The 24,797-nt window shown below is 50.3% G+C and overlaps 3 protein-coding genes across 6 annotated transcripts; 1 reads left to right on the top strand and 2 right to left on the bottom strand.

Moving 5' to 3' along the window:
- Positions 1-89: 89 nt before the first annotated feature.
- Positions 90-3,277, bottom strand: AUP1 (ancient ubiquitous protein 1). 3 transcript variants are annotated; one of them, XM_008576926.1, is made up of 12 exons: positions 3,003-3,277; positions 2,785-2,922; positions 2,555-2,705; positions 2,177-2,361; positions 1,848-1,920; positions 1,681-1,754; positions 1,367-1,433; positions 1,160-1,262; positions 903-1,022; positions 673-788; positions 368-486; positions 90-272 (listed from the first exon to the last, which is right to left on the bottom strand). In XM_008576926.1, the coding sequence occupies exons 1-12, from the start codon at positions 3,050-3,052 to the stop codon at positions 236-238; spliced, it is 1,233 nt and encodes a 410-aa protein (XP_008575148.1). In that variant the 5' UTR covers positions 3,053-3,277; the 3' UTR covers positions 90-235. The 3 variants fall into 3 exon arrangements, with proteins under 3 accessions (XP_008575148.1, XP_008575147.1, XP_008575149.1); XM_008576925.1 differs by having other exon boundaries at positions 2,555-2,922; positions 3,003-3,213; XM_008576927.1 differs by lacking the exon at positions 90-272 and having other exon boundaries at positions 394-548; positions 3,003-3,094.
- HTRA2 (HtrA serine peptidase 2) lies at positions 2,828-6,588 on the top strand. Its single transcript, XM_008576928.1, has 8 exons — positions 2,828-3,943; positions 4,048-4,252; positions 4,340-4,534; positions 4,770-4,802; positions 5,025-5,130; positions 5,285-5,354; positions 6,033-6,128; positions 6,232-6,588. Exons 1-8 carry the CDS (start codon positions 3,438-3,440, stop codon positions 6,395-6,397), a joined length of 1,377 nt encoding a protein of 458 aa, XP_008575150.1. The 5' UTR covers positions 2,828-3,437; the 3' UTR covers positions 6,398-6,588.
- LOXL3 (lysyl oxidase-like 3) lies at positions 6,557-22,861 on the bottom strand. 2 transcript variants are annotated; one of them, XM_008576929.1, is made up of 13 exons: positions 22,533-22,861; positions 20,708-20,871; positions 19,837-20,051; positions 9,973-10,192; positions 9,559-9,739; positions 9,262-9,416; positions 8,860-9,027; positions 8,558-8,720; positions 8,110-8,353; positions 7,896-8,011; positions 7,680-7,816; positions 7,464-7,575; positions 6,557-7,085 (listed from the first exon to the last, which is right to left on the bottom strand). In XM_008576929.1, exons 1-13 carry the CDS (start codon positions 22,843-22,845, stop codon positions 7,012-7,014), a joined length of 2,262 nt encoding a protein of 753 aa, XP_008575151.1. In that variant the 5' UTR covers positions 22,846-22,861; the 3' UTR covers positions 6,557-7,011. The 2 variants fall into 2 exon arrangements, with proteins under 2 accessions (XP_008575151.1, XP_008575152.1); XM_008576930.1 differs by lacking the exons at positions 9,973-10,192; positions 20,708-20,871; positions 22,533-22,861.
- Positions 22,862-24,797: the final 1,936 nt, after the last annotated feature.

Below are 24,797 nucleotides of genomic sequence, written 5' to 3'. Positions count from 1 at the left end.
TACAAAGAGACCCTCACCTTGTTCCCCCAAACCAAGGGAAAAAGAACCTGCTCATGAGACTCTTGAGACTCAGAGAGGAAACAGAGACCTTGAGTGAAAAACCTGAATTTAATGCAATCTTGGGGGAGTCCCATCCCTCCCTTTTTACCACCCACCCATCCAGCTGTTGTGAGTTGGATGAGGGCTGCCCCCAGTCTCCGTCCTGCGGCTCTGAGTGCCATCTGTTCCTTTGAGCTTAGTCAGCCTCCTGGGCCCATCTCTCTGTGAATCTTCTGTGAACATAGGGAGAGACATTGTGTGGACTTTGCCATATTAGTTCTCTTCTCCAACCTGCCCCTTCCTACTCACTGTCCTCTAGCCCCCTCACCTTCTTGCATATTCATACAGTGCCTGCTTGCGCTCCTGCAGGCTCTCCTGCCGGGCCCAGGAAGACTTGGCAAATGTTACGGCTGTGGGCTGAGGAGTCACCGGGCCAGAACTGGGGAACTGAGGTGATCACAATGTCAGAGGGCTTGCGAAGTCATCATCATTAAACACGCATTGAATGCCTACTTTGCAAGAGAGGCACTGTGCTAGGGTCTCAGAATCAAAAAAGAGAGACCAAAGATAGGGAGTATATAGACTGCACCACCCCACCCCAAGTCTTGGACCTGACCATTTCCTGGGTCTCACCTTGGGGGCAGAGGCTGTGGGTAGGGACTGAGTTCCCTTGGTGATGTCTTCAGGCATGAAAGCTACAGCCCCCTCAAGTAGATTAGTGATGGTCAAGTCTACACAGCCAGTCCTGGCTGGGGAGAAGGGAAGAAAGGAGAGGGGAGTCCATTCCCTGCTCACTTTTTCCTTCACAATCCACTATTCCTCCCTGTGCCTGTCTTCCTGTGTAAGGCCACCCTTTCCCATACCCAGATCTCTCTGGATGATGCCCAATGGCACATGGGGCAAAACCTCCTTGACTCTCTGAGCCAGAGTTGCCAGCTGCGCATCAGGAGAAGGTCCAGGGGAGGGAGGGAATGAAGACTGGGCTGCAAAACAAAAACAAAACCAGAAATATGTTAAGTGGAGAACTAGGAGGAAGGAGAAGCTGACTAGCATATGAATAGGAGAGAAATCATAGTAGGCTAGGAAAAAACAGAAAGCTTTGTGTATAGAGACCACATACCTGACTGGGGATGCAATCTGGGATGTCTTTGTCGCTTCATGTGCTCTGCTTTGTCTGCTGGAGTAAGCCGTGTCCCTGTCTGTCCCAATTCCTTGGCCATCAGCTAGAGAGAATTAGAAGGTTGGAAGTGTCAAGATCTCAGTCAAGCTTTCCTTGCCCTCACTGTAAGGAGGGACCCACCTCCACCCTGCCTGTGTACCCTACCACCTGTTGTACACGAAGTGCAAACTCCTCACTCCCCTCCCCCAGCTGGCGATGAACAGGATGAAGCCACCTGCAAGAAACAATCCAGGGCCATATTGGGGGCAACTGGGGTACAGGCTGTCACCCCTTCTCCACTTTGGTACCACTTTTTATGGAACAGTGATGGGGAGGGTGGGGAGATAGTAAATACTATTTGTTGCCTCTGTGGTGGAACCTTGATTTTAAAAGATCTACAAATGGACAGGGCAGAGGCCACTACTTCCTTGACCTTGAGGAGAGCCTCTCCCCAGCCACCAAAAAGTGAGGACAGTTAATACCTTACTTGATACATCGTGAAAGGGACGAAAAGTGACCACAGCAGTTCTGAGACCCAGGAGGCATCTGACACCGTCTGAGGGGAGGGCATGAATGAGGCCTAAGCCAGGGCCAGGGGTGGGAAACTTCCCCTCCAAGCCCTAGAATTCCCTATCCAACACACACTCACCACAGAGACCAGGGGTCTCTGAACTTGCAGGGTAAGAGGTTGTACCACATCCTGGATAGAAAATGGCCAGGAACTAGAAGAGGAAGGAGAGAGTAGGATGGGAATCCAGCCAACCCACTTAGCAGCTCACACCTGACTTCAAACAGGGAATTATCAAACTGTGCAAGGAGATGAACAGGGAATAAGGAGATTCAGGAAAAGAATTAAAAGTGGACAGAAAGAAAACGAACTAGGATAGAGGAGAATGGGGCTGAAAAAGGCTGTGAAAACCCAAAGGCCCACAAGCTTGACCACCACCCAGTTGGAGCCTGACACCTGTGCTCACCCACCTGAAGCGCAAGAGCCCCTCCCGGCCATTGGTGGTCTCCTCTTCGGGGAACAGCAGTAGAGGGGTGGGGAGAAGCCTCGTGGAAGCACAGAATCTCTTGAGTGACTCCACCAACTCCCCCCGCCCATCCACTTCCATGAAGCCGCGAGACCAGCACACAAAGCTGGGGGCACTATTGAGTAGAGGCTGGAAACGGGAAGAAGAGAAAACAAGAAGAAAAGAATGGAGGGAAATGAGAAAAACCGACATATGGCGTAGAGGAGTGGGGTTAGGGGTAAGGCTCGGTATTCCTCAAGGTAAATCGAAGTGGGAAGCGGGGAGCCTTGAGTTGGCCCCCAAGGAACCGCCCCGTGGCGCTTTCGGCTTCGCCTCCACTCACGGTGCTACAGGTGGTAAGCAGGTTGACTATGTTGTGGTCGAAAGGTGTCACGTGGTTGGAAACGAGGACCCTGACGCGTTGATCCCGAAGTCCGGAGTCATCCTGCCGGGCCACGAGCCCCAGCACCGCACACATGGTCCGCACCACGAACCTGGGGACACAGATCGTGATGACTCTGCGGCCTCGGGCCGGGCCCAGCCCTGACACTCCCCGAGAGCCCGAGTCGGAACCTGCGAAGGGCGCTGTCTGGCAGGGCGCAGCTGACCAGGAAGACGTGGATCCCAAGGAACAGGCGCAGGACGAGGAGACAGAACCCGACAGGCGCGTAGAGCAGCAGCGCGAGGAGTAGGAAGCCGTCAGTGGGGAGCCTGGGGGCGAGAGGCGAGGTGATCGAGCGCAGAAGGCCGAGAGGACTCGGGAGCCAGCCTCTTCCCGCCGGGGCTCTTACCGGTGCGAGTCAAAGAGCCGCTCCGGCCCCGGCGCCGGGGGAGGTTCCATCTCTGCTGTTTCACGGGTGCCCTACCGCCACCACTGTCTTCGCGGCCGCCATCTTCGCGCCCGGCCGCAGGGGCTCCTGGGAAGGCGGAGTTTTTGGGCATCCGCCCAGGGTGCCAGACCCGAAGTCCTGGGCGCCCCGGAAGGGTTAGCGGTCCCAGCATGCCCTGCGGCCCCTTAGGCCGCCTCAGAACTCGCGCCCCGCGGGGACCACAATTCCCGGCATTCGCGGGGCGGGGCGGAGTCGGCCTCCCGCAAGCCTGGGTCCCGGCTGGCACTTCTGGAGGACTTCAGGTACCGACGTGCCCCGCGTCCTGCTGTCCGTCTGCTCGCATCCAGGGCGCCGCCTCTGAGTAGGCCGGGCAAGGAGGCAGCCGAGGCGGAGCTGATGGCTGCGCTGAGGGCGGGGCGGGGTGCGGGCTGGAGCCTCTGGGGATGGCGGGCTTTGGGGGGGATTCGCTGGGGAAAGGGACCCCTGTTGACCCCTGACCTCCGGGCCCTGGTGACGTCAGCAACTCCTGACCCCCCGGCCCGTGTGACTTATGGGACCCCCAGTCTTCGGGCCCGGTTGTCTGTGGGGGTCCCTGAACCTCAGGCACGTCTGACGTCTGGAACCCCGGATCCCCGGGCACGACTGTCTGCTGGGACCCCAGATCCCCGGACCCGGGAAGCCTCGGGGACCCCTGGAGCCCGTCCGCGCGTGTGGCTGGCAGTGGCACTGGGCGCTGGGGGAGCAGTGCTGTTGCTGTTGTGGGGCGGGGGTCGGGGTCCCCCGGCTGTTCTCGCCGCGGTCCCTGGCCCGCCGCCCACCTCTCCCCGGAGCCAGTACAACTTCATCGCTGACGTGGTGGAGAAGACTGCACCTGCTGTGGTCTATATCGAGATCCTGGACCGGTAATGGTGGGGGTAGGCCGGAAGGCACCGAAACCACAGGCCGGAGGGCGGGCGAGCAGGAGGGCTCAGAGCCTCCTCGTTTCTGTGTTTCCCCCTCATCCAAGGCACCCTTTCTCGGGCCGCGAAGTACCTATATCAAACGGCTCAGGATTCGTGGTGGCTGCCGACGGGCTTATTGTTACCAACGCCCATGTGGTGGCTGATCGGCGCCGAGTCCGTGTGAGGCTACCTAGCGGCGACACATATGAAGCCGTGGTCACAGCTGTGGATCCCGTGGCAGACATCGCCACGCTGAGGATTCAGACCAAGGTTAGTCGGGGTAGGACAGGTGTGGTCGGAGCTGTTTATTTGCTCTCATCTCCAGGTGACAGGTCTCTTGTACCCATTCTTCCTTAGGAGCCTCTCCCCACACTGCCCCTGGGACGCTCAGCCGATGTCCGTCAAGGGGAGTTTGTTGTTGCCATGGGAAGTCCCTTTGCACTGCAGAACACGATCACATCTGGCATTGTCAGCTCTGCCCAGCGTCCAGCCAGAGACCTGGGACTCCCCCAAACCAATGTGGAATACATTCAAACTGATGCAGCTATTGATGTGCGTCCTGATATGAGAAAAATGACAAACTAGGTTGTGGGAGGGAGGCTGTGTGGTACGTCAGACATCAACTGATATATGGTTGATGAACCTGTAAACAGAGGTTGAGCTGCAAAAATGTGACCTCTCATTCATGGGCTGGAAAGGAGAGAATTTGGAGAAAGTGCCTACATGCTGGTTATGCCCCACACTTAGAATCTCCAGATCTCTTCCTTGTTTTTTCCTTGTGCTGCAGTTTGGAAATTCTGGAGGTCCCCTGGTTAACCTGGTGAGTGGGACATCCTTCGTTCCAAGAATCCCTGCCCCAGGTCAGTGTGGGATGGGAGGGTTTTCCCTAATTCAAGGCTGTTTGGTCAAGTTTCTGAGCAGTCTCTGGGCTGTCTCCCAGTATCCAACTAGATTTTCCCAACACTGCCTACTACTCTTGTTCAAGTGCCCCCAGCCCCTACTATCTGTTTGGGTTAGGGAACAGGGGGCTGTGTCCCTGCAGGATGGGGAGGTGATTGGAGTGAATACCATGAAGGTCACAGCTGGAATCTCCTTTGCCATCCCTTCTGATCGTCTTCGAGAGTTTCTGCATCGTGGGGAAAAGAAGAGTGAGCCAGGCTTAAGGGGGAAGGGGCTCCATTAAAGTGGTGGGTGGGTCATAGGGGAGGGGCATTCATTGGAACTTGTTGGAGGGGGATCTATTGGGAGGAGAGGGAAGGGTGTAGCTGGAGGGGGGGGGGCTCATTTGTTCTTCTATCACAGGTTCCTGGTTTGGAATCAGTGGGTCCCAGCGCCGCTACATTGGGGTGATGATGCTGACTCTGACTCCCAGGTATAAACTTTAGGGATAGTGACATGTAAGTAGTGACACCAGCGTAATCAGAGGTGGATAGCTGGCACCTCTATTGAGCTTTGTTCTCATTTGTCTTTATCTAAGATGAGCTGCCTTGCACTTGGAGCTATCACAAGAGCTGTCCCCTCTCATCATCTTGACTTTCTAACCCCACTCCATTTTGCACACCTGTCACCAGATTGATTTCATCCTGTTACTGCTTTGATTTAAAGCATTCAATCCATTAAAGGACATTTAAGGGCCATTTTTCCATCTGTCTCTAAATTAACCTTCCAGACATGGCTTCTATTACTTCTTACATGAATACTCTGTGCCAGCCAACCTGATTTCCTACTCTCATGTTTTTATTTATGGTGCTCGTTGTATATAGTTAATATCAGACCCACTCTTCTAGGCTTAGCTTAAGTTCTACTCCTTCCTTAAAGCTTCTCTTAGGATTCTAGAAAGACATTAGTGTTATTGATTTAACACTGTGTGTCATTTGGAATTAGATATTTTTTATATGTAACCTACTTAATGGCTAGAAAGCAGAAAGTGAACTGCCTTTGTATCTGTAGTGCCTTGTACCTGTCCTGTCCAAACATTTGTCAGTGGCTTGAGGGTCAAGATGGGAAGAGTGCTTGGGTGTGGCTAAGAGGGTGTTCTGTGTCCTTTCAGCATCCTTGCTGAACTACAGCTTCGAGAACCAAGCTTTCCTGACGTTCAGCATGGTGTACTAATCCATAAAGTCATCCTGGGCTCCCCGGCACATCGGTGAGGGAGAGACTGCACTGGGAGGTGGGGATGGGTGAGGTGGGGATGTGTCCTTGAATTGGGCTGTCTACTCCTTCCTCTCCCTGTACATCATTTTCCACAGGGCTGGTCTACGGCCTGGTGATGTGATCTTGGCCATTGGGGAACAGCTGGTACAAAATGCTGAAGATGTTTATGAAGCTGTTCGAACCCAATCCCAGCTGGCAGTGCAGATCCGGCGGGGACCCGAAACACTGACCTTATATGTGACCCCTGAGGTCACAGAATGAATGGATCAGCAAGAGTATGAGGCTCCTGCTCTGATTTCCTCCTTGCCTTCCTAGCCTAGGCTCTGAGGGTACCTGGGCAGAGGATTTAATGAACCAGTTGGGGGCAGGTCCCTCCAACCACCAGCACCAATCCCTGGGCTCTGAAGAATCACAACAACATTTTTTATATAAAATAAAATTATACCTAGCAACATGTTATAGTCAAAAATGGGGGGGGGGCTGGATCATTTCCCCCACAAAAAGGCTAGAGGTAAAGCTGTATCCCCCTCAACTTAGGAGAGACACTGGAGCTGACCATCCTGACCTCCCTATTCAAGAAAATGAGCCGCTGCCACCTGTTATTCTGGGCAGTTAGGTGCTGTTCTTTGTGGTGTGCTCTGCTCGGTGCTGGGCCTGGGAGCAAAGATTCCCCATGCTTGGCCACACATACTGATAGCTGGCTTGGGAAGGAGGATGATTACTTCTGCTTGACAGTTCCACATTCATAGTGCACAGTTGGATGAGTGTGGTAGGTCTATTGACATCAGGGGTTCCTCGGTAAGCTCCTGAGGTAATGGCAGCCTCAGACCCCTGCCATTAGGGGCCAGTGGTGGTTTGCAGAGGAGGTTGGCACTTTAGACGATCTGGTTGCTGGTCTGGCCAGGATAGCGCTCGAACCTCCTGTTGGCCTCTTCACTGAAGGCATCACCTGCAGGGTAGACAGGCAGTTTGGGAGACACCTTGCACAGAGGCAGGAGATGAACCCATTGTGGGGAAGGGTGAGTAGAAGTGAAGAGACTGAGAGATCCAGAGGTGGATGGAAAGACACAGAAACAACTTAGAGAAAAGAGAATGTAGGGGCCAGCTTGTGGCTCACTTGGGAGAGTATGGTGCTGATAACACCAAGGCCATGGGTTCGGATCCCTATATAGGGATGGCTGGTTAGCTCACTTGGGAGAGTGTGGTGCTGACAACACCAAATCAAGGGTTAAGATCCCCTTACCGGTCATCTTAAAAAAAAAAAAAAAAGAATGTAAGCCTTTCCCTCCCATCCCCCGATTTTCCTGGGTTGCTCTTCATTAAATACCAATGTGACAGTTGTGCACCCAGATGCGATGTCCATCATATTTGCAGTTACATCTCATTGCGTTGTTGGTGAAGTCACTCTCTGCTACTTCAAAATTTGGGTTGATGACCACCTGAGTGAGAGAAAAGGCCATTTAACCCAGCTTCAATCCTCAACCAAAGGTGTCTTTTTAGTACTCTTCCCACTTGCCATCTGGAAGCCCCAGACTCCTGGTACCTGGAGAATATAGTTTCCTGGCTTCACATCTGTGATGTCAATCCACTGGCAGTCGATGTCATGCCTATAGAGATCCCAGCAACCCACAGTGATGCCTTGCTCTCCAAAGTTGGCACACTCATACCTCTTGGAGACATCTGAAGGGATTGGCATGTGTCAGTGTAAGGAAAGGCTGTGCGGTGGAGACGCTGAAGTCTACTCTAGGCCCCAACTCACCCTCCTGACACTCAGTGTCTTCTAGACAGAAACTAGCTTTGTGGCCCTCAGCCACCTTGGTGCCGTTGGGGGTCAGGATATCGTAGTGAGTGAAGATGTCCATACTGTGGTAATGCCTGTGGGGACAAGGGAACTCCTGTTTCCTTCCCTGCCCCAGCAGGCTTGCCCCATGCCCTGTGGCTTTGCCCTTCTACTTGACCCCCTACCCTCTCACCCATGGCATTCATGCCACACCCAGGAGTGGCGCCCAGCCTTGGGTCTGAAGTCTGCTCGTCCCAGGTTGTGGATCTGGGAGGAGAATCGGAGCAGGCGCCGGTGACCATAAGGCCAGTTGGCTGAGCGGGCTGAGCTGGCCAGGCAGTTCTCTTCCGCGGCACAGTACAACATGTGCAGGGGCCGGTCCTCGATGTAGGCGGTCTCCTGCACCAATGCTGAGTGCAGCAGCAGATCAGATGCGGCTATGTGAGAAAGGAAGGAGAGTGTCAGAAGTCACTCCTGAGGGGCACGGACAGACGGGGGTGCTTCCATCCCTCCCCAGAGTGTGTGAGACTGGTTTTTTCTAGGGAAGGAGTACCCCTCCAGATTACAGCCCCCTCTTTCCCTACGAAGGGGTGGCCCAGAGCTTCCCTTCCCTGGCTCGCATCACCCTACTCTTCACTCACTCTCAGAACAGATGACTCCAGCAGTGAAGCGGGTCCCTGTCCTCTTGCAGGTGATGTGGGTGCTGTGATGGGCACATTGGTCCAAGGACAGCTCAGTCCCTGTGCAGTGCACTCCACTCATCACCACCTCTGTTATATTCCCTGAGTCCCAGTACCAGGTCTCCTGGGGACATATGTTAGTGTTTTTGTGAGGCTCCAGGATCCAGCCTCCTGGCCCAACGGACTCATTTCCACAGTCCTTGACCCAAAACACAGGCTACGGAAACAAGGGCTTTGGCTCCCCTCACCTCCCTCACACTCACCTGCAGGCCGTGGTTAGCATATCCCAGACCGAGTTGCCTACAGGCCACCATAGCCTCGAGTGTCCCCCAGTCATCCCCACAGATGAGGCCCCAGCGAAGGGGCCCAGGTCCACCTATTTGCACCTCAACTCGCCCCTCATGTCGGCTGCGGCCCCCACTGAGTCGGATCTGTAGTGACAGAAGGGAAGCGCCAGGGGAAGCTTTTGGGGTGGGCGGTGGGAGTCTGAACAATGAGTGATTCAGAGGCACAGAAAAAGCTAGCAAGTGGTGGGGTCAGATGGAAGCTGCAGGATGGCAGGGGCCTGTGGCAGTAGGCTGGGGGTCACCAGACTGCAGATTAGAGGCCAGGCCTGGCTAGGATGAGAGATAGAGACCTGAACCAAGGTGGAAACTATGACTGACCTTGGTCTCCACCCCAGTGTAGGGTAGGTTGCATCGGACCCCAGCATCCTGGCTATGGGAGCAGTCCTCAGCTGTGATGTTCTTGTGGGAGCACTTCCAGAGGGAGGGCTCCTGTCCAGAGCATCGGACTTCACTCAAGTGGATGGCTCCCATGCCTAGGGACAGAAGCCAAAGATCAGAATGTTGTAATTAGACCTTCATTGTCTGCCCAGGGGACTCCTAACCATCCAAAGAATGTATCCCCCAGCAGTATGTACCTCCTCCTTCCCTCTCCCTCCCACTTCCATGCCCCCTCACCCTGCCCCATGCGGGCACCACTCAGAGCCTCTCGAGCACTCCCGAAGCCCAGCTCCCGACACACCACACTGGCAGCCTGCAGGTCCCACTTGCGGTCACAGACTGTGCCCCACGTGCCAGCCTTCAGGACTTCCACCCGGCCCTCTCCAAGGTGGGCCCCACCCTTAAGACGCACACGGGCCTAAGGAAGAGAGAGACCAGCAGCAGTGAATGGAAACAGCATGGAAAGGGCTAAGTAGACCTGGGAGATGAATGAGATTATGGTGGGAGGGAGTGGGTGGAATCAGGTCTCTGGCCCACCCCCTGGAAGGTTCCTTTCTGTCCTCAGAGGTCAGGGCTGTGCCTAGTTGGGGTGGCCAGGCTAGGGGGTTCTCTACCTGGGGTGGGAAAGGTTATAGTCACTGTCTCACACACCTCCCCCTGAGGCTTCGATTGCTGTTGCTTCTTCTGGCCACTGGACGCCGTGTAGAGAGGGCCTGGCACACAGCTCACCACCGCAGGGCCCCCCCCAGGGCACCTGGCGGTGTCATTGGCACGATAGAACTCCAGGGAACAGAGGGAGAGGTGGGCCTCCGTGCCCACGCACGCCACCCCATGCAGACCAAAGGAGTGTTGCTGCCTCTGGGCCAGCAGCCTGGGGGGACAGGAGTGAGGTGCAGTAGGATAAAACAATGCTCCTGCCTCTTTGCTCCACAACCCTCCTCCCACTCCACGCCTCCACCATTCCCGCAGCCATTCATGACCACTTTATCTCCTCTCCTTCCCCCTTCTATGTTTCTCTTGGGAGAGATAAAGGGAGTACTGAGTTTCTAGGCTGAAAAATCCTTGACTATCTAGACAGGAGGGTCCTTGGGGACCTTCTGTAGCAAAAGAACCATAAGGGAAGAATGGCTAGTCTTGACTTGAATGACAGCAACTTGGTTCCAGGTGGTTTCAGGCTGCTAGCTCTAAGGGAGGCTGAGGCTAAAGCTGCAGTGTGAATAGAATGGGAAGCCAGGATACCCAGATGGAAGAGATGGTCAGGAGGGAGTGACTGACACAGACAGGAAGCCTGGATAGCCAGGGTGAGCAGATCCTTCTATTATGCTGAGACTGAAATAACTGAAGGAGTCACAATGCAGAGGATTAAGGATGTCTTGGATCTAAATGGCTTCTCAGAGGCCAGAGGGGCTTCCAGGCCAGAGAATCTGTATGACAGAGTATGATGGGCAGTTACAAGAAAAACAGATGAGATGGTGGGCATAGGAAGGACTGGCACTGGCATATGCAACAATGAAGATGTATAAATGGAGGACAGACGAAAGTTGGAAGGACCACTTGACTAGAGAAGGAAGGCAGATGTGAAAAACAAAATGACAAAGACATTCCAGGACCTGAGCTGAAGCTATATGTCTTAATGAGATAGTCCGTGCTTCTGCAATTTAAACATAACAATGTCCCACAGCCATCTGAGCAGGAAAATGGGACTAAACTAGAGATGTTAAAGCCTGGAAACACTGCAGAGAGATGGTTCAGAGAATGAGGGGACTTGGTTATGGGTATCAATGCAATGAGAGATTGCAGTGAAGCATGTGGAGAGAAGTACACTCTTCCCAGAAGAGGGGAAGGGAAAGAGATGAGGCCTGGCATTGGTGGAATGGGCCTGTGAGGCTGATTTTGTTGTGAATTATTGCAGTAATGTGCCTTATCTCTTAATGCCAGAATAAAGAAGGAATATGATGACTTGAAGCCATTGGCTAGGAAGACATGGGGAGGAGGAGAAGTTTATAAACAAAATGGACAAAGGAAGCCTGGAGATTTACAGAATACCTTTGGAAACTCAGGATAAATGGATCCTGAAGATCAAAGAGATCAGGTACTCTCCCAAAGTCGCATTTGGCTGGAAATAAAAGTCAAAGAGGCCATCACAGGAAAAAGACACCTATCTTTTAAACTCCCTCCTCCCTGTTCCCTACAACTAAGAAAATAAAAATAGCAGTGCATACTTCAATGTGGGGGTCAAGGAAGGCCAGAGTATGGCCATGTTGGGAAAAGATGACCCTAAATTAGAAGGGCACGACAAGAACACCTCCAAATTCTGAGCTCCTTTGAAACCACTAGAAGGAGAAGCTGGGAAATTAGGGATAACAGGGGACCCCTGGGTGATCCTGGAACTTGCTGAAGAGAGAAGGGGACAATAGAAAGGATGAATTCTCTGTACCTCAGTCATTGCTGAAGAAGTTATTAGGGAGACTTTTAATGTGCAAACTGCCTTTTGAAGACAAGTTAGCTTTAATCACTGGGTTTGGAAGCCTTATATTCCCTGGAGTGTGAAAAGACCAGGAGGAAAATTATGAAACTAATTGTGTAAACTGAGCCAGAGAAGCAAGGACTGTCAATCTGACTACATCCCTGGTAAGAGTCCCAAAGAGGACCCTGGGTCTCATTCTGTCTTGGGTAAGCGGGTAGCACTTATTTTAAAAAATTAATCAAATAAAAATAGGATGGGAACACTGATTCCTTAGGCAAACTTAACCTCCTGGGGGAGAGGCAAGTATAGTGTCTGAAGGAGAAAGTGCCAGATTATCTACTAGAACTCACTGGGGGAAGATAAATATGTATGTGGAACAAGGGTAAAAATAAAAAATCCTCTGACAAAAATTCCCTGGAGACCAACTTAAGGGCCAGCCTTACTTAACATCTGGGTAAGTGATCTGGAAGGTGATCTGTAATAGCTGCTCTTCCTCCACCTCTTGGTCAGCTCCTTAGATTCAGGCCTCTCTTGTACTCCTCCCTGACCACAGCCCAATTCTCCCAGCTTCATAACTCTGCTCCCTCTCCTCTCCACCCAATCTGCACTTTATTTACCTCTTGATTGGCCCCCTGCCCACTTGGGGTTTGACTTTAAGCTTGGTTATTGGTCTGCAAAAAGGAAAAAGGAGTTGGTGGAGGTAGTGGTTAGGTATGTGGCCCAGGAAAGGTAGCGGGTTAATTTTCTATTTCAGGGAAGGATGCTTCATGCAGAGTGTGGAAAGGGGCAAAATGAAGGACGACCAGATTTTCCACATACACCGACTGCTGAACACCACTGAACTGTATTTCACACTCATGCTGCCCTCTGGATTCAGCAACAGTGATGGGAAATCTAGTTATGTCAATCTAAGCAGGGGAGGAGATAAGAGGAAAGGTAAAGGCAGGAGAGGGAATGCGAATGTGGGTGAACCAAGAGACGTGAGGAGTGGAGGGCCAGGGAGGAGGAATGCAGGGGGCTGAGCCTGGAGTCCAAGCTATTTGGGGGAAGCATAAAAGTGGGAGGTTTCTCCTCAACCATTTTTTCATTATTTCCTACTGTGTTTACTGAAATCAAAACTTGCCCATCCCCATGCCTGTCTCCCCTCCCATCCCCCGGGGGAACAGCATTTTCCAGTCACATCCCTAATCTATTCGCTTGGGTTCTGGATGGACATGGATAGGCTGCCATCATCCATCCATCCACCTCCTGAGGCCACAAGGGCGAGCAGGAGGTCCCGGGGCTCTTGCCCCATTACCTTCCAAGGGGCTTGGGGTGTCGGGCTGAGGCTTTGGCCGCTCGCTTCCTCAACTTTCTGTGAGGATAAGACAACAGTAGTCAGGATCAGTGTAGAACCAAGTGGAAAAGGCTGGTGCAGCTGGGACTAAGGGCAAGATTTCTTTTCCAGTGGTTCCTGATGGCAGTATGTTATGACATCAGATACTCCCGAGGCCTTATCCTTTAGAACTGTTTGGCTTCATAAGCACATGACCAGGTGCGTGAGCAGCAGTGAAGGCCATGGACTCAGGATAGATAGTGTCCCTATATCAGGACCCTCAGAAATGAGACTAAGGCAGATGGGGAATAAGGACTCCTGGGTCCAGATATTCCCTCCATGGGAAGGGTGTTAAGATTGTTAGGAATGCCAGACTGACCGGGCTAGAAGAACTAGCCTAGGGAGGCTGATTATATCCTTTTTTTTTCTTGGATGCTCCCTGCAAGAAAGGCTTCTGGCATTGTCCAGGCCTGAGGCCACTGAACCAGGACCAAGGACCAAGGCTAGATATCCAAGGATGTTAACTTGGTTTAACTGGGGAGCATGACGCTGGGTTGCTTAGGATGACAACATTCTTCCTGCTCAAGTCCAATTCCACATGCTTTGGTCATTCATAAACTGAGCTCATCTCCCAAACTTATTTCCAGGGAAATAAATCTTATTTCTTTTTAATTGGCCTAAATAGCTGACTTATGTCATTCTTTAAGAGGCTTCCTTAAGTCTAATATCTTAACAGAAATAGAAACTAGGTCTGTTTGTCCTCTCATTCTCCCTTTAACTTCAGCCCCTCTTTATCCTATTCAACTATGTATATATGAATGCAGGTCTTGTCTTTCTTTCCCATAAATGTATGGAATGCCCTGTTACCATCTTAGTTGTCCTTTCTTTGAACATGTTTCTGCTCTGCTGTTTCTCCTGAGGAGTCATATTTCAATATTCTATACTGTGTAACGATTCACTAGGATTTTAGTATATATATATTTTGAACAGGTGAGAAGCTGTTTGTTATTCCCATCCCAGCTTCTTCCTGAGGGGGTACTTAGTTGGTCTATTTGTCAAAACATCCAGTATATCCAGTATTCTAGCACTAGGAATTCCTCATGTCCCTTTCCTGAGACATTACTAAGAATTTAGAATCTTTCATCTTATGAATACGGTACAAATTTTTGTCTCCAAATGTCTTTTTATCAAACATGTCTAAAATGTTTAAAATGAAACACACTAGGCAATTTCTTTAACCAATCAACTCAAAAAGATCATCTTGTTCTCTGGAGCAGTACTCAGAAAAATTTAGTATTATCTGGAAATCCAGAAGTACTTCTTCTCTAAGTATTATCTGTAAACTGTATATACATATATTAATACTATAATTATATATAGTATAAGGTATAATATAAGTTATATTAAGGACCTTGTCCTTATTTAGGGCCAGCACTGATATTTGTCTTGACTTACATTACTTCATTCACAGACGTGCTTGTTTCCCCCTATCATTTGTTCCTTCCTTTAACCATCAAACACAAAAACCATCAGACATAAATACTACATCTGCACATCCTCTTACTCCTTCCAGCTGTCTCTTCTCCAAGGCCATTCTCTCAAATATTACAACCCTCTCTCTTGCACCAACTTCCCCTTCTCAACTGGATCCTTCAAATCTCTCCTATACACACAAACACACACACCCTCCACCCCACATCTCTCCTCTTAGCAGAAAATTTTTTCAAGAGTTGTCCATACTCACCATCTCTGTATCCTCTCTTCTCACTCATTCCTTAATCCCCTCCCTCTCGTTTTCCCTACCCATCACTCTGCAAACTTCTTTATTGTTAAATCCAGTAGACGTTTTTGGTCTTCATCTTTTTGACCTCTCTGCAGCATCTGTCTGTGCTGTCCTCTTGCTCCTTCGTAGGCTGCCATAACACCACAATAGCCTGGTTTTACTCCTAATTGGTTACACTTTCTTGGTCTTCTCTGTAGGCTCCTCCTCTCTCTATTCATATAAATTTCTGGAGCTCTGTCTTAGGCATTCTTCTCTTCTCATGCCATATATGGTCCTCTCTATACATGGCGCCATTCACACACAACCTTGTATATTCCATTGCCTTCTGATTTTTTTATGCAGATACCTTAAAGTTATCTAAAATGTAACATAGGTCCAAAAAGTAAACATAATCCTCTCAGCAAAACCCACTCCAGAAACCTAGTAGTCAATCTTGACTTCTCCCTTCCTTGGCTCCCAAAATCAATCAGTAACCAAGTCCTGTCAATTTTACTTCCTAAATATCTCCCAATCCACTCAGTCTGGATCCACTTCAAACCATTCTCAGAAATGCAGTCAAAATGATCTTTTGGAGCTACAAAGGTGATCATGTCATCTCACAGCCCTCCTCAATGGCTTCCCATTACTTTTATCATAAAGACCTGAATCCTTAACATGGGCTATAAGGTCTTCTATGATGTGGTGTCTAATTACCTCTCTCATCATTTATTCATCTTTGTAATCTCACACCTTGTACACTGCTTGGCAAATAGTAGGAGTACAATAAATATCTGTCAAACTAAAATGAACTACAACAGTGACTTCTTAGACAGCACTGAAGCTCTTAGAGCCTCAATTTCATTACCTGTAAAGGACATCTGTACATTCTTTTCCTCTTCTAAAATTATACAACTTTCACATGTTCTAGGGTGGAACTACCAAAACAAGTTTAAAAATGATAAATTCATCAGGTTCTGATTTTCTCATTCCCTAAATCTTACTTTCTCTAAAAGTTAGCAGATCCACTTTTATGTCTAAGGAGGGTAGAGTTGTTTATAACTATCTTTCTTACCTTTCATAATTGTATTATCTATGTGATTGCTCCCTCTATCTGACTTGATCTGTGAAACAAGGTCTATCACAGAATTTCCCAGGACTCCTGTAATCTCTTTCCCCACTAAGAATGATCTCTGTGCTTTTAGTATATCTCTTCCCCAGCCTTCATATCCCAGACTCTATGAGATTCTAATATGTACAGCAAATATTCCTGATCTCTGAAACTTACTTCAGGCTGTGCATACCTAGGGACAATTCCTGGGTCTCAGACTTCCCAAGGATGACCCACCTCGAAAGCTAGTTCATATTATCTTGAAGCCCAGAAATACCAGATGGTACCATTCTTCTCTCAGGCAGCTTCAGAATAATTTTAGGCATCTCTTCTCTCATTTTCTATATTCTATCAGTCATCCTACATCTATTCATTCCCTTCCATCTTTGTTGTCACTCTCCTCATAAGCTTCATTTTTACAACAAACTCCTAACTAGTTTTACTACATCTGAAATCTCCTCTCTCCATTTCCTACTATCAGGCAAACTTTTAAAAACACTGGCTTCATTTTATCACTGCCCACACAAATACCTTTATTTTTAATTTTTCTACAAGACAAACGTTAAATCCTCCAATTTGGCATTGGAAATATTCCATTTCCTGGCTTCTCTTTACTCATTCAGATCTTTCTTCCACTATTTCTCAGTATAAACCTTTTAGTCTTATTTACTTACTGTCTTCTAAATATATCCAGCTCATTATCATCTCTGTTGGGAGCAACAATGACTTCCATATTGCTAAATCCAGGGTTCATTTCTCAGTGCTCATGTTTTTAGATCTATTGGCACCACTGACTCAGTTGACCACTCTCTCCTGCTTGAATCACTTTACTTGGCTCCAGGCCAACACACTCTCTTGGTGTTCTTTCTACCTCGTAGGTCCAAAACTAAGTTCCTAACCTCCACCCCCAGTCTTCCTTATGAGATGAGCCCAATTCAGTCCTTAGCTGAGGTAAAAAATGAAAACCTTGGAATGATCCTTAACTCCTTTTCTTACACGACGCTTTGTCAAATCCTGTTGGCTCTACCTTCAGCTATATACAGAATTTGATCATTTTTCTCCACTTTTACTGGTCACCATTACCTTACACTTTGTTTACATGGCTTTCAGGAGACAATAGCCTGCTAACAAGTCATCCTACCTTTTTGGTTCTGCTGCATCCCTTATAGTCTATTCTTAGATGGAAGAATAGAAGAAAACGGAAGTCAGATGTCACACCTGTGCTCAAAACCCTGCAATGATTTCTTACCTGATAGAGTAGCCAAAAGCCAAAATCTGCCAGATGGCCCTATGAGATCTGGCTCCCCATTCTTTCCTTGTCAGATCCTATATCATCTCTCTTACCATTTTCTCTTTTATTCACTCAGCTCCAGCCCCAATGGCCTCCTGAAGAATGACAAGATGCTTTCTCCCCTCCCTCACAGCACACACAAATGCAAGCACACACTCCCCTGAATCATTTTTTGTTTATGATCCCTCTTGCTGGGAATGCTTATCTAGATGTTTCCATAGCTTGTGCCCTCACCTCCTTTAAACCTTTTCCCAAATGATGCCTTCTCAAAGAGGCCTTCCTTGACTACTCTATTCAAAACTGAAATCCTACCCCTACTTCTCAACCCCTTCCCTGCTTTATTTTCTTCCATTGCACTCTTTACTATTCTTACATTTTATAATTTTACTTATTTTCTGATTCTCCCCTGGTCCATGAGATCAGGGATTTTTGTCTGTTTGTTCACTCTTGAACCCCTAGTGTCTACAACAGTACCTGGCACAAGGTAGGGTCTCAATAAATAAATACTGGATGAATAAATATCTACACCATTGTTCATGTCATCCTCTTCACTTAGAATGACTGCTGTTTAAATTCTACTAATCTGGGCCGGCCCGTGGCTCACTCAGGAGAGTGCGGTGCTGATAACCCAAGGCCGCGGGTTCGGATCCCATATAGGGATGGCTGGTTAGCTCACTGGGTGAGTGTGGTGCTGACAACACCAAGCCAAGGGTTAAGATCCCCTTACCGGTCATCTTTAAAAAAAAAAAAAAAATCCTACTAATCTTTCAGAACCTGGTGTCTGGATTAGGAGAGGTAAAGAACAAGCACAGATAAAGAAATGCAGCCCCAAGATGGATGGACAAAAAGAGCACAGCACCCAGCTGTTTAAGAATGGTGAGTCTCCAGACCAGACAAAGTACATTCCTTAGGGCTGAAAGAACTTTCAGATGTGTCTCACAGCCAAGGCAAGGAAAATTTGAGCAAGTGTGGGAAAGACTGGAGACTGGATGATGTACTGACTTTCAAAAAAAAAAAAAGAAGAAAAGAAAAAGGATTCCTCAATCTGCAGATAAGTGATATTCTAGAATAAGTTATTAAATACAAAATTTAGGAAAAACATATGGTGATCTTTAGATACCTAATAGGATTTCAATAAAAGTAAGCTCAAACCACTATGATTTCTTTTTTTGACAGGATTACTAAATTGGAAGGCTGGAAAACGGCTGTGAACACAGTGTATCTGGGTTTTAGCAAAGACTAACAAAATCTCCCATGATTTCATTACAGATAAAACAGTGAAACGCTGGTTACATCATTGCAGTGTTCTGTTTCTTCTCAATTGGTTGAAAAACATATCTCACAACTGATGATTAGAGACTTGATGTAAGTCTAGAGGAAAGTCTTCATGAAGAGTTAGGCTTTGGTTTTAAACATTTCAACAACGATTTTTACAGTCATTCTGATGAAGCCAGAAGGCAGAGCTATCATGTCCATCCACCAGAGGAGGCTGGAGGGATGACAGATGGAAAATCCTGTCAAGACTCAAGATAATCTCATGGGATCATTATGGCTTTTTAATGGCTTTTAAATGATGTTTCAAAACAAATTTAATAGGGTAAACTCAACATCTATTTAGGATTGAAAAGGCTGCTCTATCAGTGTTAAGGATAAAGGAAGTCCTGAATTGGTTTTAGGTGATTACAAATCAATATGAGTAGTGAGATGCTGCCTCAACAGAAAGGCAGCGCAAACTCGAGGCCTGCTTTAACCAAGGTTGAGCGTTTCTACTGCACCCCGCTCCGATCGGCCCACGACTTGTACCCAGCGGAAAGTGATCTAGATGACAAGAGGCCTTTCAGCAAAAGAGGCTTTTGCTGATCTAAAAAAGAGCTGAAGCACTTTTGCCCTACAAAATAGAAGATTATAGAGGGACAGTGTGAAGATTTCCGAATACGTGCATGGTTCCCAAAGGCTGTTTTTCAAAATGACCAAATGAGATGCTCCAGGGAAGGGAGACGCTGTCGGCACAGAACGGTTCACCAGGGTGATTCGCTGCCCCGGGAGCCGGCGCGGACACAGGGCTGGAGGGCGGCGGGAGAGGTCGGGCGCCGCGGACACAGGCTCTTCCGGCAAACGTCCCAGGAGTCCGACGGGCTCGCGCGCTCACAGACTCGCCTCGCGGGCGGCCCGGTGTCCCCCGGCGCCCTCCGGGATCTGCCCTGTGGCGGGGACCCGCCGGCCCGGCACGGCCCCTCAGACCGCGGGCGCCCAGCCCCACGGTGGACACACGCAGGCGCAGCCTCCGAGAGGCCGGCCGCGCCCTCACCGGCCTCGGAACTCGCGGCCCCGCGAGCCCTGGGCGTGGCCTCGCGAGACCCTGCGCGCCCGAGGCCGGAGTCTGCCCGGCGACCCGATCATGGTCCCACAAGATCTCCCCGCTCTCCAGCTTCGCAACGGCCTCCGTATTTTCCCACTGTTCAAGGCCCCCGGGTTCCCCAGCGCCCCGACCCGCTCAAAGGTCTCTCCACACCGTTCCTCAACGAGCGCCCCCTAACCCGGCCCGCTCCATCCGGGGCCCACAGCCCCTCACCTGTAGAAGGCCGCGTTGACCCTCTTTTCGCTAGGGAAGCCCAGCGTCCCGCAGACCACGTGGCTGTTGTGGGCGCCCCAGCCTTTGTCACACACTTGCGACCAGCCGTCAGGAAGTCTGACTTCAACCAGTCCCTCAGTAACGGGCAGGGGTCGCCTGCCCCACCCAACAGCTGGTCGAAGTCGCACCTCCTCCACCTGCAGGTGATGCTCTACCTGGGATGGGACCACAAGCAGGAGAAAGAATCCCAGTAGCACCTTTCCCGTGCGTGTCCTGCCACCTCTGAGGAACTCTGATCGAGTGTGCTTGCTGCAAACCCAGTGGCGGGAGGGTCTGAGACAGGGCTGAGAAAGACGCTGTGCCTGCTCTCAGTCTGGGGTATGCAGACTCTCCCGGAACCCCACAGGGAGGGATATCCTGTGCTCTGAGAAATGATTAGGGGTGCTGAGGGATCTGAGGAAGGGGTACCGGACTCTGCCTGGAGCAGGAGGAAGCACTTTACAGAAGAAGCGGCTCTAAAGGAGGAGGAGAAAGAAGAAGGGAGAAGTTCCAGGGGGCAGGAACATGCAGGGGAGAGAGAGCACAGGATCTTCCCCTCCACTCCCCCACCCCCAAGTGACCAGGGACGAAGTTGGAGAGGCTCATGCCAGGGTTAGTAACTTGAATGCTAATACAGGATTTTAAAGCTCTACTATTTGCCTCCCCCCGCCCCTTCCAAGCATCTCTTGAATCCAAACTATCACATGGGGTAATATGGGATCCCCTACCTTCTAATATCTCCTCTAACCACATATAACCACTCCACAGCCCTGTCAGGCGTGTGTGTGTGTGTGTGTGTGTGTGTGTGTGTGTGTGTCTCTGAACTGCCAACCTCGATGACATTGGAGTCCGAGAAGCCAGGGAGGCGCTGATCCTTGCAGATGACCCCAGCGTCCTCATCGTGGGTACAGTCACTGTTTCCCCAGCCCCGGGAGGCACATTCAGTCACACTCCGCTCAGTCCCACTGCAGCTCAGGTTGTCCAGCCAGATGCGGCCTGTGGAAGGGGAGATGAGGGGACAGAGAAGGTTGGGGAGGTAGGATGAGGCAATGATGGGGATACTGGGGAGAGTGAGCATAATAGCCTCACACCTGGCCACGATGATCCCATTTTTCTGGTAAGTAAGCAGTGGAGAAGGGACAGGGGACCCTGGGAGGGGAATAGGAAAGGGGGCATAAGATTGGTGGAAGGTTGGTGGTGATCTGAGGATACTCAAGAATTTGATAGTATGAATAAAAAAAACCAAGAATCAACACTGAAGTTCTGATCAGTCCTTACCCACTCATTGATAGCTACGATTAATGAAGTACCTATTGTGTGCCAGGCGCTCAGCCATGGTGTGTACATACATGATCATTCTTAGAACAGAGCTGTCAAAAGACTGTTTTATATGAAGAAATGGGTTCAGAGAAGCTAAGTAACTTGCCTAAGACCACGCAGCCATGGGGGTTTAGGAGTTTGACCGGTCTGGCAATCTTGGAAACGTGGAAATCTAAGATCCTTTCACCTCACCCTTACATTCTCCCATGTGCCCATTCTGTCTGTGCTGAGATGTAGCCCCTTGTTCTTCTGTCTGCACCATATTCAACACCACTTACTTCCTCTCAGAATTGGATCGAACCTCAAAGGTCATCTGTCCCAGCCAATGTGCAGGGACCCCTCATTCATATCCTGACAGGACTTACCTGTTGGGACATCTACCTCCTGCCCTGTCAGCTATGTAACCATCAGTAAGTCCTTGTGACTTTTAATGATTTTCCCCTACCAGGTCTGATTCAGTCATTTGATACCACCCAGAAAAATCCCTCAGCCACATGACTGTTCTTCCCACATTTGAAGAAAACCATCATGTAATTACCATCTAAGGCTTTTTCTTTCCATACCAAACCCTTGGTTTCTTCAGCTATTCCTCCTTGAAACCTAGCTTCTGAATCTTTCACAGCTGGGTAGCACACCTCTGAAAGTATTTCCACTTTCTAGTGTACCTCTTAAAATACATCTACAACTGACACAATATTCCAGAGATGGTCTAAGCAGTGGGAATTGGGGTATCAGCAGCAGGTGGCACCCACTTCTGTCCATCAATGCCACTGTGGGTTTACCATGTCAGCTCCCCTAGGCCTCCGTGAGAACTGATCTTAAGCTCCTTCAGCCCACTCTCATACTTGTCCTAGGCTTTACAATTGTCGTTAGTTAGGTCCAACTTGTTAGTTTTAGTTCTGGCCCATAACCTGATTTTCTCAGCTGTGGTCCCTTCTGCCTTTGGGACATCCAGACATCATTTACCCACTCTCAGCCTCCCAAGAAACTAAATTTATTTATTTTTATTATCATTTAAAAATTTTTGAGACCAACTATATTTTAATTGTACAGGACTCATCTGTATCTGAACTGTCCTTGTGTATGGCTTTGTAGAATCATACTTTTGCAGCAGAAAGGAACTTAGAAATCATCTAGTCATTTTGCACATGGGGCATCTGAGACTCGGAGAAAGCACTGACTAGCCTAAGGTCACACAGCTCTGGGAAGTAACTATGTTCGTTGGTTTGTCATCCATAGGTTTACTTCACACTGTTCTTGGTGTCCTTTGTCCCTGTGGCTGTGCCATCCTGATGTTCCCTCTCCCTGCACTTAGGTAATACCTATGCTATGCTCACCTGTTCCAGGGCCATATTTGGCACTGTGAGTCCAGCCTGTGGCCTCTGTGAAGCCCAGCTCCCGGCAGAGGACATGGGCAGCCTGCAGCGTGAAGTCATCATCACAGATGGTGCCCCATTCACCAGCTCGCTGTATCTCCACACGGCCCTCGTAGGGCTTCCTGGGGAAGCCAGCCAGCCGGAACCGCAGCCCCTGGCTTCCGGCCATCTTCTCGGGACCCGTGGAAGGGGACGGAGACCCCAAGCAGGAGCTGCACAGCAGGCATACCAGCAGCCCCCGCAGGCTCCACTGCCAGACACTGACAGGCAGCATGGCAGGGAAGGCCTGGGTGCCTCAGAGAGAGAGAGAGACAGTGTGTGAGAGAAAATGAGATTGAAGGAGGCCCAGAGTCAGAGAGAGAGAGAAAGAGAGAGAGAGAGAGAGAGAGTCATGAAAGGAAAACAGACACTGAGTAAGACTGGAGACAGAAAGAGTCTCAGGGACAGAGAGAGGGAAAGAAAGAGAGAGAAAAACACTTAATAAAGGCAGAGAGACAGAGTCAAAGAGGCACAGCCTGAGAGACCCAGATGGTGGAGGGGGGTGGGGGAGGCAGACAGATAGACAATGTTCTCCCCGCCTTTTGCAGATAACAAAGTCCTCACGATTGTTATGTCCCACTGTGTCCTTCCCTAGCTCTGCCATCATCATCTCCATTACCACCACTCACCAGTCTGAGAGACCCAGAGATCAAAAGACAGTGATTAGAGACCAAGAGTCAGAGAATGGTCAAGATAAAGGGATAGAGACTGAGCAAGAGACACACATAGGAAGACCTAGACAGACAGGATATAAGAGGAAGGGAGCCTGTGGGAATGAAAGGGAGAAAAACAGAGAGCGCGACAACGTTGAAGATGGATAGAAGGTAATAGGCAAAGAAGAAAGCACACAGTACTGGGGAGGGAGAGAAGCAGACAACAAGTGAGGAGGAGGGGGTCTGGCAAGAGCCAGGTAGCAGATGTGGGAGGGACACAGATGACCCCATTTAGCAAGACAGACGACAGACAGCTGTACTGGTTGTGGAAAGAGGCAGGCAAGTGGGGGCCTAGGAGATCCTCGGATCTCAGATCCTTTAGATGGGAGTGGAGCCCAAAGTCCTATCTGGGCAAATTCTTGGGCCGGGAGGGCAGACACCAAAACAAAGTATGGAGAACCCGCAGCACACAGGCTCTCAGATGCCCTTTGAGGTCAAGGAGCCCAGGAGGGCCAGGCCTCAAGCTAGGCTGGAGGATGGAGTGGGGTTGTCCAAGCCTCCTGCCAACACCACCTTCGCTGTCACTGGGTAACTGGAATCCAGGGCACTATCAGCTCTCTGTCTGGGGCTTAGAACAGCCCCTTCACAGCGAGGGTTCGCCCTGAACATGCTTCCCCCAATCCAGGAAAAAACACATCAAGACAGCTTTGTTGTGGAGACATTTTGGCTTGGGGTGGGGTGGGGGTGGGCTAGAGCCTCACAGAGAAGCCCCAGTCTTAGAGCCCTCCTGGCTGCACTATTTGTAAGACCCTGCAGCGCCCACCCCCAATATCTGCCTCTTCTCTCCACTCTTCTTGTGTCTTACTTCCCTTTGACAAGAGTAAAACTCTCGGTTGACTTTCCCTCGACTCCCTCCCACACCACCGCTTTTCCCTGATCCCTCCACCATCCTCTCCATCCCCAACTTCACTTCCTCCGGCCTGGCTTGGCTGCGTGACTCTCCCTACCTTTGGCTGAGCAGGGCCTGGGAGAAGAGTCCTGGTCCTGAAGATCAGTCCTAGGACTTCCAAAGAAAAGTGCTCGGCCAGGGGAGATTGGACCACCCCCCCTCCCCTCTCTGCGTTCGTCCCTCCCACGTCCCCTAGAGCCCTCCCACATTCCGCCTTCTCCCTCCATTCCTCCTGGGCCAGTTCCGTCCTCTTCTGCTGGTCCTCCCCTCCCTCCTAGAGCTGGCCGCTGCCGCGCCACCTCCCCCCTCCCCCGACCCTCCGGGACGACTCAATGAAGCTTTCTTTTCCCATAGGTTGGAGGCCGGGCAGCTGCGGTCAGGCAGCTGGACTTGCAAGCGGCCACAGGGCGGCGGAGTGGCCCGGGCGGCGGCCCCTGTGGCGGCGGCCCCTGTGGCGGCAGGAAGCCTTCCAGCCCCTCCTCCAAGTCCCGGGCTTGACGGAGTGTAAACAGCTCAACCGGGGCGGGGCGCGGGGCGGGCCCGGCCAGGGCGACTGAAGTCCTGAGGGCTCACTTGGCCTCTCCG

Source organism: Galeopterus variegatus, unplaced genomic scaffold (genome assembly GCF_000696425.1).
Source record: "Galeopterus variegatus unplaced genomic scaffold, G_variegatus-3.0.2 Scaffold1428, whole genome shotgun sequence".
In the NCBI taxonomy this organism is placed as follows: Eukaryota; Metazoa; Chordata; class Mammalia; order Dermoptera; family Cynocephalidae; genus Galeopterus; species Galeopterus variegatus.
This window is presented reverse-complemented; position numbering and strand designations above follow the sequence as displayed.

Coding starts and splice junctions, on each gene's coding strand:
- AUP1 (XM_008576925.1), bottom strand. CDS start 3,213: ATGCTGGGACCGCTAACCCTTCCGGGGCGCCCAGGACTTCGGGTCTGG. Junction 1,921..2,176: donor GAGGGGCTCTTGCGCTTCAG/GTGGGTGAGCAC, acceptor TTCCTCTTCTAG/TTCCTGGCCATTTTCTATCC. Junction 1,023..1,159: donor CAGATTGCATCCCCAGTCAG/GTATGTGGTCTC, acceptor TTTGTTTTGCAG/CCCAGTCTTCATTCCCTCCC.
- HTRA2 (XM_008576928.1), top strand. CDS start 3,438: ATGGCTGCGCTGAGGGCGGGGCGGGGTGCGGGCTGGAGCCTCTGGGGA. Junction 4,535..4,769: donor AAACTGATGCAGCTATTGAT/GTGCGTCCTGAT, acceptor CTTGTGCTGCAG/TTTGGAAATTCTGGAGGTCC. Junction 5,355..6,032: donor ATGCTGACTCTGACTCCCAG/GTATAAACTTTA, acceptor GTGTCCTTTCAG/CATCCTTGCTGAACTACAGC.
- LOXL3 (XM_008576929.1), bottom strand. CDS start 22,845: ATGCTGCCTGTCAGTGTCTGGCAGTGGAGCCTGCGGGGGCTGCTGGTA. Junction 9,417..9,558: donor TGGTGCCCGCATGGGGCAGG/GTGAGGGGGCAT, acceptor TTCTGTCCCTAG/GCATGGGAGCCATCCACTTG. Junction 8,721..8,859: donor ATGCTAACCACGGCCTGCAG/GTGAGTGTGAGG, acceptor ATATGTCCCCAG/GAGACCTGGTACTGGGACTC.